This window comes from Procambarus clarkii, chromosome 52 (genome assembly GCF_040958095.1).
Source record: "Procambarus clarkii isolate CNS0578487 chromosome 52, FALCON_Pclarkii_2.0, whole genome shotgun sequence".
Lineage (NCBI taxonomy): Eukaryota > Metazoa > Arthropoda > Malacostraca > Decapoda > Cambaridae > Procambarus > Procambarus clarkii.
The window spans coordinates 22419218-22431033 of record NC_091201.1 but is presented as its reverse complement, the minus strand read 5'-3'; the positions used below and the strand labels follow the sequence as shown (position 1 = coordinate 22431033).

The window sequence follows — 11816 nt, the reverse complement described above, 5'->3', positions numbered from 1 at the left end:
TATGACAAGCCTAGCAGGTGGGGAATTAAGAGTTTGATCTCGCTTCTCTGTAGTCACTTTTAGATAAGTAAAAGAACACATACACACATGTACCCACTTACAAATTCAATACATATACATGCACACACTCCCTCACACACAAACACATGTCTTCTGCAAAAATACGTACACGTGAGTTCACATACAATTAATTTTCAGGAATATTTTAAAATCATATAAAATAAAAAACATTATTCATTTATTATTCTACATTTATAATTGATATAGGTATTTCAATTGAATTGTAATAATGATGGATTTATTTTATTAACGGCAAATATTTGCCGAATCCAAGATTTTTATGCCGTCGTAGAGGTGTTGGTCTTCACCCGGAAGGAGTTCCTAAATGGATATGGTTCACTGTTGTTAGCCGAAAAGTCCGCCTCCATAGCCTCTGTTACCGTATCCGAGGCCTCCGAGACCGGACCCGAGGCCTCCGAGACCGGACCCGAGGCCTCCGAGACCGGACCCGATGCCTCCGAAACCGGACCCGAGGCCTCCGAGACCAGGACCGATGCCTCCGAGACCGTACCCGCCATTTCCTTGCCCGAAACCTCCAAGATTGTTCCCGATGCCTCCGGAACCATATCCACGACCGATGCCTCCGAAACCAGACAGGATGCTTCCGAGACTGTTCCCGATGGCACCTAGACCAGACCCGATGCCTCCGAGACCGTATCCTCCAGGACCGCGACCAGTGCCTCCGAAACCGTATCCGGTATTTCCAATTCCAGATCCATAGCCAGATCCGATGCCTGGGTTACCAAGGCCTCCGATACCGATGATTGGTCTGGCGGCTGGCTCCGGCCTCGCTGCTGCTAGACCCATAAGCAGGACGATGATCTGATGGTACAAAATGTGTTACATAAATTTCTGTGACAGAAAAGGAAAGTTCGTCCTGAAATCAGACGACATATATAAGCAAAAAATTAAACCCTCACTAACAATTAACATTATGCTTTGTTCTCCCGTATTAAGGGGTGCCGGTGCATGGCTTCTTTAAACAGTAATCAGGGAACGTTTAAGACAAAATATCTAACCTTATTATGCATGACTTCTGAACAGTCATGGCGTCGTATGGGGCACTGATCCCTGACTTGATATTTTTAAATGAATAATAGAAAACTTGTATAAAATGTAAGAATTCAATCCTGCGCCACATGTAAATATTATTTCACATGAAAAAAAATTAATTAGTAATCTTGACTTGATTTTTTTCTAGTTTATATACAAAGCTTAAAATCCCATTCTGCAGTCACTTGTTTTAAATTTGTTGTATATTTTATATATATATATATATATATATATATATATATATATATATATATATATATATATATATATATATATATATATATATATATATATACATTTGATGGTTACAAGATATACATGGGTTGATACAAAAATAATAATGCAAAAAGGTGCTTAAAGGTTATGGATCTCTTGAAAAACACAACAATGGGAAACATTGATGAATGTCACAGACGGGTTCGATCATTGTTGCAAGTCAAACACTTCTTCGAATTCCTCTGAAGTTGGACTAGTGCCCAAGACGCAACAGGCATTTCCCCTCTGAATTGCAACACTGAGGCGCTGAGGCGCTCTATATATATATATATATATATATATATATATATATATATATATATATATATATATATATATATATATATATATATATATATATATAACTATCACCTCATTATGTCCGGTCGTGATGGTCAAGTGGATTAAGGCGTCTTGTACATACCAGTTGCGTTGCTCCTGGGAGTATGGGTTCGAGTCACTTCTGGGGTGTGAGTTTTCAGTTGCATATTGTCCTGGGGACCATTCAGGCTTGTTCGCATATATATATATATATATATATATATATATATATATATATATATATATATATATATATATATATATATATATATATATATGCCTCGGATATTATTTTTAGATATAGGCTCCTGAAGAAGCTGACCCTGGCTATAGGGTTGGTGCCTATTAGTGACATTGCAGTGCCACCTTGAGGACCCACTTTTTGGACCAATTATAATGGGTTAGTATGTTTTAATGTTATATTTTGGTATTATATAATAAATAAATGTAAATATAAATATGCTGCCATATATATATATTTTTCTAATTTTCGCTTTCCTATTTTGTTTTATCAGACGTTTGGCATGGAACGTATACACCTTACTGAACGCATGCACATCTGTAAATGTGCCAATTTTGAAGGAAATCGGTCGACGTCATCCTCAGCCACAGGTGGCAGACCTTTGACTTCATTTTCTTCAAGTAAATAATATTCAACTACAAGCTAGACGAACTCTTTCATTTATTAAACAATTTACAAGAAACGTACACCTTATATGTAGAGTTTCTGGCTCTACAAACTCCTAAACTTAATTTTTTCATTAGGCTATTTATTGATTTTATAAATGTTTATGTACATCATTCAGTTGCATAATTTTTGTGGGAATTGTAAAATATTTAATAGTAAAACTAAACTTATACTGGATAAAAAAAAGCTTAGACCATCTTTTATTATATGGTATTGTGCTAGCTGAGTGTCATAGTAAGCTTTTCAGTTGGCATTTGAGTTTTATGGTAATTTTTGAAATCATGGAAATTTTTTACAAAAATATATATTTTTTTTCTGTTTCTATTTAGCCTGCAGTGCTGAAACTTAGACCAGTTGGAACCCTCTCCATATACATCTAGGCAATAAAATTTGAACCAAATTTAACAACTTTTAATTTCCGTCATTATGGTCCTAGTTTTGTTCACTTTGCGTTTAAGGTCTTCAAAGAGTTCCTCGTGATTCGTTGAAATTTAGTGAATTTGAAACATTATACCTGGTTCATGTGGGTTTAAATTGGTGTATACTGGCAGGAAGTTTTAATTTATACATGTTTCATTGAATATGACTGCATATTCTCTATTGATTATTTTCTTGTTTATTATCCCTCTGACTAGTGCTCTTGCATCTTGGTTTAATTGGAAGAGGATTTCTCTAAATGTCATCTTTGTTCGAGGTGAAGAAAAATAAATAATTAATTGTAGTATATATTACACTTATTATAAATTTACTCAACGCTTCGGACCTAAATGGTTCATTCTAAAGTGAAGGACTAGGCGCATCTTTGTATGCGTAGTCCCTATCTGTGTCTCCTATCCTTCCTCCATTTATGCTCTATTCTTCCTTTAAGATGTACTCTTCACCTTTTTATTTTATGCATCCGAATCCTAAATGGTATAAATCCAATACGAATAGCACTGTCCCTTTACTTGAGAATGATTCATTTAGGTTCGAAACTTTGTGTAAATTTATAATAATTGTAATATATTCTTCAGTTAATTATTTCTTTTTCTACTCTGGTTGGAAGAAGGTCGACGAGGAACTCTGTAGAGTAAGGCAGATCCTAGTCAATAATGGCTTCTCTAATGGTTATGTTGAAGACGTCATTTAAAGAAAGATGACACACTATGCAACCAATGAAGATACAACCAACACAACAGCCGTAACCCTTATCAGATTATTTTACAAGAACTTTTTTCCACGGCTTATAAAATGGAGGAAAGAGTTCTGAAAGTTATTACGGATAGGAACATTATCCCCACAGACATCAATCAGAAGAGACAATTAACAATATATTACAAAAACAAGAAGACCCCCCAACTTACTTATGAAGAACTCTCCAGACACCAAGCAGAACGCCTTAAGAGAGACCATCGTCGTCTATGCCTTCACATGCCCACTTGGGCACTGTCAACTCCAAAGATCACAGTATATATGCAAGGCCACAACGTCTCTCCTGGCGATTAACATGCACAAGCAAAAGGGTTCCATCAAGGAGCATATAATCTCCACACACACACCCAGACCATCACCAGAGACATCTTAACAAGTAACATTGAAATAATCGATAGGTATAACGACAACAGAAGACTGACATCAACGAGGCGCTAAACATCAAGAAGTCAAGGCCAGCAATCAACAACTTCTTAACACATGAAATGAACAATGAACAACAAGTGTTCTTAACACATAATCACATTCTACTTATTTCAAGACCCTTAGCCAACACAGAGACAGGATCCGCAAGAACTTAAGCTGCGTTTGTTGATGCTGTTGTTGTTGTTGTTTTAGATTTAGATAGAACGAAATGTTCATGTAGCACGGGCTATAGTGAGCCCGTAATTGAGTTCGGTTATTCGCGATAACCTTATTACTGTGATATTTGGGTCAGAGTTCTAAACGGAGGTGAAGTTTCTTGTTCGCTTCTGTTTTAGCGCACTGGTTTTAGTTTTGTTTTAATATTATCTTGGTGGCGGATATAGATGCACAGTGTTTACAAGTGTGTCTCATTCTTCAACTGCTTTTCTAATCATTGTAGTCGCTGTGGAATTTGCATCTAATGCAGCTGCTTCCGTTGGAATAATGTTGAGTATGATGCGCAGGGCTTCAGTTGCTTCACATTCCGGTAAGTAATGCAAGAGTGGCGCCTCTCCATCTATTCCACAGATATGACACTCTTTAACTATTGGGTTTATTACCTCCCAGCAGCACTTGTAACGAAGTCTGAGTCTGTGTATGGCTATTTCAATGTCCCTGGATATCTTTTTGCCAGGCTTGAAAGAAAAGTATTCAGTGGCTTGTTCGTATTACATCGCAGTGGATCTTCCTTCCGTTACTTTGGCTTTTTGGCGACTTTTGATAGTTGGGAGTATTTTCTTCTTGACTTGCTCCTTAATCTGTGAAAAACTTGAAGGTATTTTAACATGTATAACAGGTAGAGCAGTGACAGTTTTTGCTAGCGAGTCTACCTTTTCATTACCATTTATGCCAATGTGACTTGGTATCCAATTTAGGGTGACTGACAGCACTAGATTGTGTGCTTCTTTTCCTATATGTAGGATTTCTGTAATGAGTTGTATATTATCTCTGTGCTGGCTGGATAACAATGCCTGGAGCGAAGATTTAGAGTTGGGATGAATGATGACCAAGTAAATTATTCTCAATTGCATAATTTATTGCCTCCTTCAGGGTATATAATTTGGTTTGCAATGTTGAGCACCTACTATTCATGCTCCAGTAAGCTTCATGGTTGTTAGTGTAAACTGCTGCCCCAGTAGAACTTCTTTCTTGAACAACTGATACATCTGTGAAGATATGAGTAGCTGTCGGTCTTGAGATGGTTTCCATTTGTTGTTTTATGACTGCTTTGAGTCTCTGCGAGTCACATGCTGATTTTTTTAACTGGTAATTCTTCAGTGATTATCTTTAGACTTGAATCTTCCCATGGAGGAGGCTGCCTAGAGAGTTGATATAGTTTATCTACTCCTGTGTTTTTAATGGTCCGTTTTAAGTCCACTTTCTCTAGAATCTTGACCAAATTATCCGTCCATGCACTTGTTCTATATTGAAGGTTTCTGTGAAGCGATCTGTGTATGCTATCTTTGATTGACAGTGTGGCGGTGGTTCCAACAAGTTAAGCGTAACGTTATGGTGGCTATTCTTTATTTTAACCTGTTTTCTAAGACTGGTAAGTTGGTTTCCATTCATAGATTCCCTCGACGCCTCCGTATAGGTGCTTCCAGCATTGTTCTGAAGGCATCATTTTGAGACACTTCCAGTTTCTCCCATTGGTTATCACTGAGGGGTAGTATGAGCAACATAGTCAATGAGTGACCTAATTGCTTGAACGTAGTACATTTTGTACATGACTTGTCAGGGAGCGCAGAGCTGAGTTTCTGGTTTTACAACGTTGCCGAAGATATTCAATTTCTTGAGTGAATTTCAACTGGCTATCTATTATGACTCCAAGGTATTGAAAAGAGGTAACCCACTCAATTTCGTGTCCTTGTATTGCGAGTCTGTTGTCTTAAGTACTCATTTTAACGGCTATTGGTTTGGTTTTATTGCTGTTTATTTTCATTGCTATGCGTTCTGCTTCTCTGCTGATGATGTCAAGTCATTTTTGTGCCTAAATGTCCTGGCGCTTTTGCCATTGATGATGACCACAAAGTCTTCTACATAGTTAAGCAGCTTGGCTTTTGGTAACTTGAGCTTCATGAAATGTTCCATGAGACAGTTGAAGAGGAAGGGGGCTTACTATTTCTCCCTGCAGACATTTTTACAGCCTCTTTGAGGAGAATGTTTTTTCTAGGAATTTGACTTTAGCTTCTCGGTTAAACAGGCTTCCTTTGGCAAAGGCAAGGACGTGTCCTTTGATTTCCTTATCCACCAGGCAGCACAATGTATCTGGAGCATTGGCTAGCTCGAAGGCTTTTTCTAGGTCTAGAAAAATAAGGATTCCTGGTTTGTCATTCATCTGATCCAGGAGGGAGGTAAGTCATTCTGCGGTTCCAACACCTTTTCTGTAAGCAAACATATTTTGGTGCAGTGGATTGGCTTTCCAGTCAATTCGACCAAGAGCCATTCTTTCCACAGTTTTGGCCAGACAGATTGTTAATGAGATGGGACTTGCATTTCCTGGCTCTTTGAGTTTTGGAACGGAAAATTATAATTGCACTATTCCAAAAGAGTGGTCGAGTTCTTGTCACACATACTCTGTTGATGAGATTCAAGAAGGCTTCTTCACCCTTTTCTCCTAGCTTGGCTAGCATATTGTAAGTGATTTTGTCTTCACCTGAAGCTGTGATTTTAGTTTTCTTTGTAGCTCTTCTGCGTTCTTTCAGATTGAAAGATTGGTCTACTATTTATCTTGATGCATGTAATACTCTGTTAATATCCATTATGTTATGCCATTCATCCACTTGTTCCCCTCATTCTCGTTTTGTACCACCTCACCAAAAAAAAAAGAATATAAACCTTTGCAAAAGCATGGTAAATTAGTCTGTGAGAATGTAAGGAGTGATCTTGCAAAACACATCCCTAGGCGTCGGACCAAAATAAAAAAGTGTGAAAATAAACTTTAGTGAGTTTATTTATGTTCAATCTTAATAAATTATGTGATAACCATGAATTACTTGTGAAGTGACATTAAAAATGTTCAGTATTATATTAATTATGAAGTACCAGTGATTACATCTCGGAGTGGATTAATCAGTGGTTTAAAGACTACAAACTATTCAAGAGGCGTTATAATATGTCTTTATGTCAGGTGATATTAGTGTTTACGAAACAGCCTCATACGGGCGATTTTGGGCGACAGTGAAGAATTGCCAGATGTGACGATTTTTTCAGGAATGTTGCCATTTAACGGATTGCGAGAGATTTTTGCCGACTGTCAGTGTAGACTATTATCGAGTAAACCCATCAATTTTACAAGCGTGTTTACTTCCTCCCTTTGATTTCTTTAATGTGTTGTTGTGAGAGGTTTACTGTGCACCACACCATTATGTCACGAGTACTAGACTGAGAGAGTAATATAGCACTGAGTTAAAGTATTACTTGGCCGCGGAGCAAAGCGCGAGTTCACCTCTCTACGGGGTGAAAGGCTGAGACCGGTGGTGGAATTCTTCCCCGCTGGTAAACTGAGGTGCTCCCCAGTGGTGAACAGTGGCTCCCAGGGGAGGGAGCAAAGTCCCATCAGTGAGAAGCTTTGAGCGGAGGGTACTCCAGGGATTCCGCCGGGCTGGTTGATCTGGGGTCAAGTTTTGTCATATATATATATATATATATATATATATATATATATATATATATATATATATATATATATATATATATATATATATATATATACTGGCCGGGGAGGATTTACTGGTTGCAATTCCTTAACTGTAGCCTCTGTTTAACGCAACAATAAAATGTGTACTTGGATGAAAAAACGATTCTTCGCGGCAGGGATCGTATTCCAGGGACCTGCCCGAAACGCTACGCGTACTAGTTGCTGTACAAGAATGTAACAACTCTTGTATATATCTCAAAAAAAAAAAATATATATATATATATATATATATATATATATATATATATATATATATATATATATATATATATATATATATATATATGTCGTACCTAGTAGCCAGAACGCACTTTTTGGCCTACTATGCAAGGCCCGAGGATATATATATATATATATATATATATATATATATATATATATATATATATATATATATATTATAACTGCGTTTTAACTTTCACCAAAATCCTCTGTATTTGCTTTTACTATGTTTACTTGGTTGTTAAAAATACATTACATATTGCGCTACTTAACAGGACAGAGAATCGTTAAGCATTTGGTACTTACGAGAACTTTCATGGCAGTTGTGTTATCGCTGCGCTGAAGACGGAAGTTGTGTGGGAGTGAGGAAGCTGTTTTACCTTATATACTGGGACACAAAGCAGTCATGACGTCCTGTTGAGACCATATTAAGCGGAACATTTTCCCCTGATGGCCAGTGGTGTTCAAGGTCCTTAAGGCAGTAGTTGTACATTGTTGGAAATCAATATCTTGGGAGAATACTGGGATATGGGGAACTTATATATATATATATATATATATATATATATATATATATATATATATATATATATATATATATATATATATATATATATATATATATATATATCTTGTAACCATCAAATGCATAATAAAGCACAAAAAATAAAAAAGGAAGGGGGTGGTAGGAGAAAAGCACACGGAAACTGTATTGGAGGGGATCTAAACATTCCCTCTAATGCGTTATGCGTGGTTTCCTCCGAGGCTATGGGTCCCCCTTCTTCCAGCTAGAGGTGGTACTCCCTTCCTATATACCTTATATATATATATATATATATATATATATATATATATATATATATATATATATATATATATATATATATATATATATATATATATATGACAGTGTCAGACCACGGAGGAAAATTGAAACAGGAATTTCCTTAAGTGGTCTGACACTGTCACATTTTTAATCACGTGTTTATTTTTTCGTGATTTACACACACACACATACACACACACACACACACACACACACACACACACACACACACACACACACACACACACACACATATATATATATATATATATATATATATATATATACATATATATATATATATATATATATAATGTTGAATATGACCGAAAGGGTAAGATTAATAATTCCAACACGAATCTTCTCAATATTTCATACGTTTTTCTTCTCTGACGAGAGTAATTAAAAAATTAACTCTTCAAAATTCCTTCTTTACATTTTTATTTTGGTCCTACCGTCAGTCCAAAATAAAAATGTAAGGAATGAATTTTGGAGAGTTAATTTTTCAATTACTCTCGACAGTGAAGAAAAACGTAGGAAATATTGAGACGATTCGTGTTAGAATTATTAATCTTACCCTTTCGGTCATATTCAATAACATATGTTTACAAGAAAGACTGCTACCAAATATATGTATGTATATATATATATATATATATATGTCGTACCTAGTAGCCAGAACGCACTTCTCAGCCTACTATGCAAGGCCCGATTTGCCTAATAAGTCAAGTTTTCCTGAATTAATATATTTTCTCTAATTTTTTTCTTATGAAATGGTAAAGCTACCCATTTCATTATGTATGAGGTCAATTTTATTTTATTGGAGTTAAAATTAACGTAGATATATGACCGAACCTAACCAACCCTACCTAACCTAACCTAACCGATCTCTATAGGTTAGGTTGGGTTAGGTAGCCGAAAAAGTTAGGTTAGGTTAGGTTAGGTAGGTTAGGTAGTCGAAAAACAATTATTTCATGAAAACTTGGCTTATTAGGCAAATCGGGCCTTGCATAGTAGGCTGAGAAGTGAGTTCTGGCTACTAGGTACGACATATATATATATATATATATATATATATATATATATATATATATATATATATATATATATATATATATATATATATATATATAATATATATGTGTGTGTGTGTGTGTGTGTGTGTGTGTGCACACGTATGTGGTATGTACGGTATCAGCGAGAAAGAATGATCAGCTGGTTAGCATGGCCTTGGGAGTTGAGATGTATGAGTATTATAAAAAGCAGTGATGTTGGTCGTACCGGAGACAGTCACAGCTTGAAGACAGGAAGTTTCTCATATTACTGGAGCCTTGAGCATTACTATGGGATGATTGACACATCTGTGCTATTTTCCATGACCTCTACCTTCTGTGAGGGCTTGTTATGCATGCCACAGTGATAGTGTTAGACTATCAATGAAACAATGTGTCACATTGTTGTCAGAAATAGAGCTTGTCATGTACGTAATAGTGATGTCAGCATTAGGGATTTTCATGCATGTCACAATGATGTGACATACTAAAATAAATTAGTATGTCACATATGCACTTATTAAATATGTCAATATTGACTGTACGAAAGTGCGAGAACGGGTTGCAACGTGACTGGTATTTGCGAGACGTTTCGCGGGCGTTTATTTTCTCGGAAAAAGTGAATCTCGATGCCTCACTGCCCAAAATTGTTCTAATCATTACGCAACGGATTTTTTTTTTCAGTTCGTGAACTTTCAAACAACATTGTTCTTGAAACCATGCATGGTCTTTTATCTGTAGTTGGATCTACGAAGCTGAAACCCTCATTTTCTGGAGTATTTCTTTCTCATTTGGAAAGGCAAGAAATTGAACACAATACTCTGAAAGACCATGCATAAACCCGGCCCACAATGTTGTCAGTTGGGCTGCTGTATAGTTATACAGGCATGGCGCTCTCTCCTGATAAAAACACATTGCCAGATAATCATGTTAAGAGCTGGTGAGTGTTCATGTAACATTCATTGTTAGAAAGTCGGGTCAACTCTGTGCTTGATGGGTGAGGCTAGTCCAAGCGTTTGGTCTACAACCTTGGAATGACAAGCAGATGCACATTATCTCTTATAGATAACACATTATCTCTTATTATGATGATTGCTATAATGATGATGGTTATAACACTGATGATGGTGAAGATCATCATCATCATCATAAGCATAAGAGTTGTATAATTAAGTTGCCAGTTACCAAATTATTAATCATATAATTATTTACTTTTATTTGTAGTGTTTAAATTCTAATATCATTGAGTATATATATAACTGGAAGGGGGTACCCGGCGGTGCTTGGGGAAGTCTGGCTCTCCCCCAACACCATCATTAAACCCTCTGCTTCCCCTCTCCTCACATCCATCTCTTCCCTCCCATTTTCCCTCTAATCCATTTTCCCGCTCCTCCTTCGTCCCCTTCCCAATCACCCGTCCCATCTCCCCCATTCTCCGCACCTTCCCCCTAACCACATATTCCCTTTCCCCCGCTCCCCTTCCCCATTTTTTACAACTTCTCTTCCCGTTTTCTCAAACAAGTATTTTCATTCATTTCATGTGGATATAACTAGAAGATGCCACGTATGGGCCAATAGGCCTTCTGCAGTTTGCTTGATTATTATTTTCATATGTTTTTTATATATGAATTGGGGGGGGGGGGTAGTACCGGCCGTTGCCCGGGTCTGTTTGTCTTTCTCCCATCTGTTAATCTATCTGGCAACCATGATCTGTTCCTCTTCTATCTTACCATCCATCTATCCACCTCCCATATATGTCTCAATTTATCCATCTATTCACCTCCCATATATTTCTCCGTCAACCCAAACATCCATCCATCTATCCAAGTCTTTCGCACTCTCCTGAGTGCTTTGTCAAGATCTGAATGTGTTATTAGTACGAGACTTACATCTCAACGTCTAATGATTAGACGTTGAGATGTAAGTCTCGAGATTTAAGATGTAAGAGATGTAAGTAAGACGAAGTACTCAATGAGAGTGCGA

General features: G+C 36.8%; 1 protein-coding gene across 1 annotated transcript; it reads right to left on the bottom strand.

The window, feature by feature from the left end:
• Positions 1-225: 225 nt before the first annotated feature.
• Positions 226-8310, bottom strand: LOC123763806 (uncharacterized). Its single transcript, XM_045751125.1, has 2 exons — positions 8262-8310; positions 226-882 (listed from the first exon to the last, which is right to left on the bottom strand). The coding sequence occupies exons 1-2, from the start codon at positions 8271-8273 to the stop codon at positions 406-408; spliced, it is 489 nt and encodes a 162-aa protein (XP_045607081.1). The 5' UTR covers positions 8274-8310; the 3' UTR covers positions 226-405.
• Positions 8311-11816: the final 3506 nt, after the last annotated feature.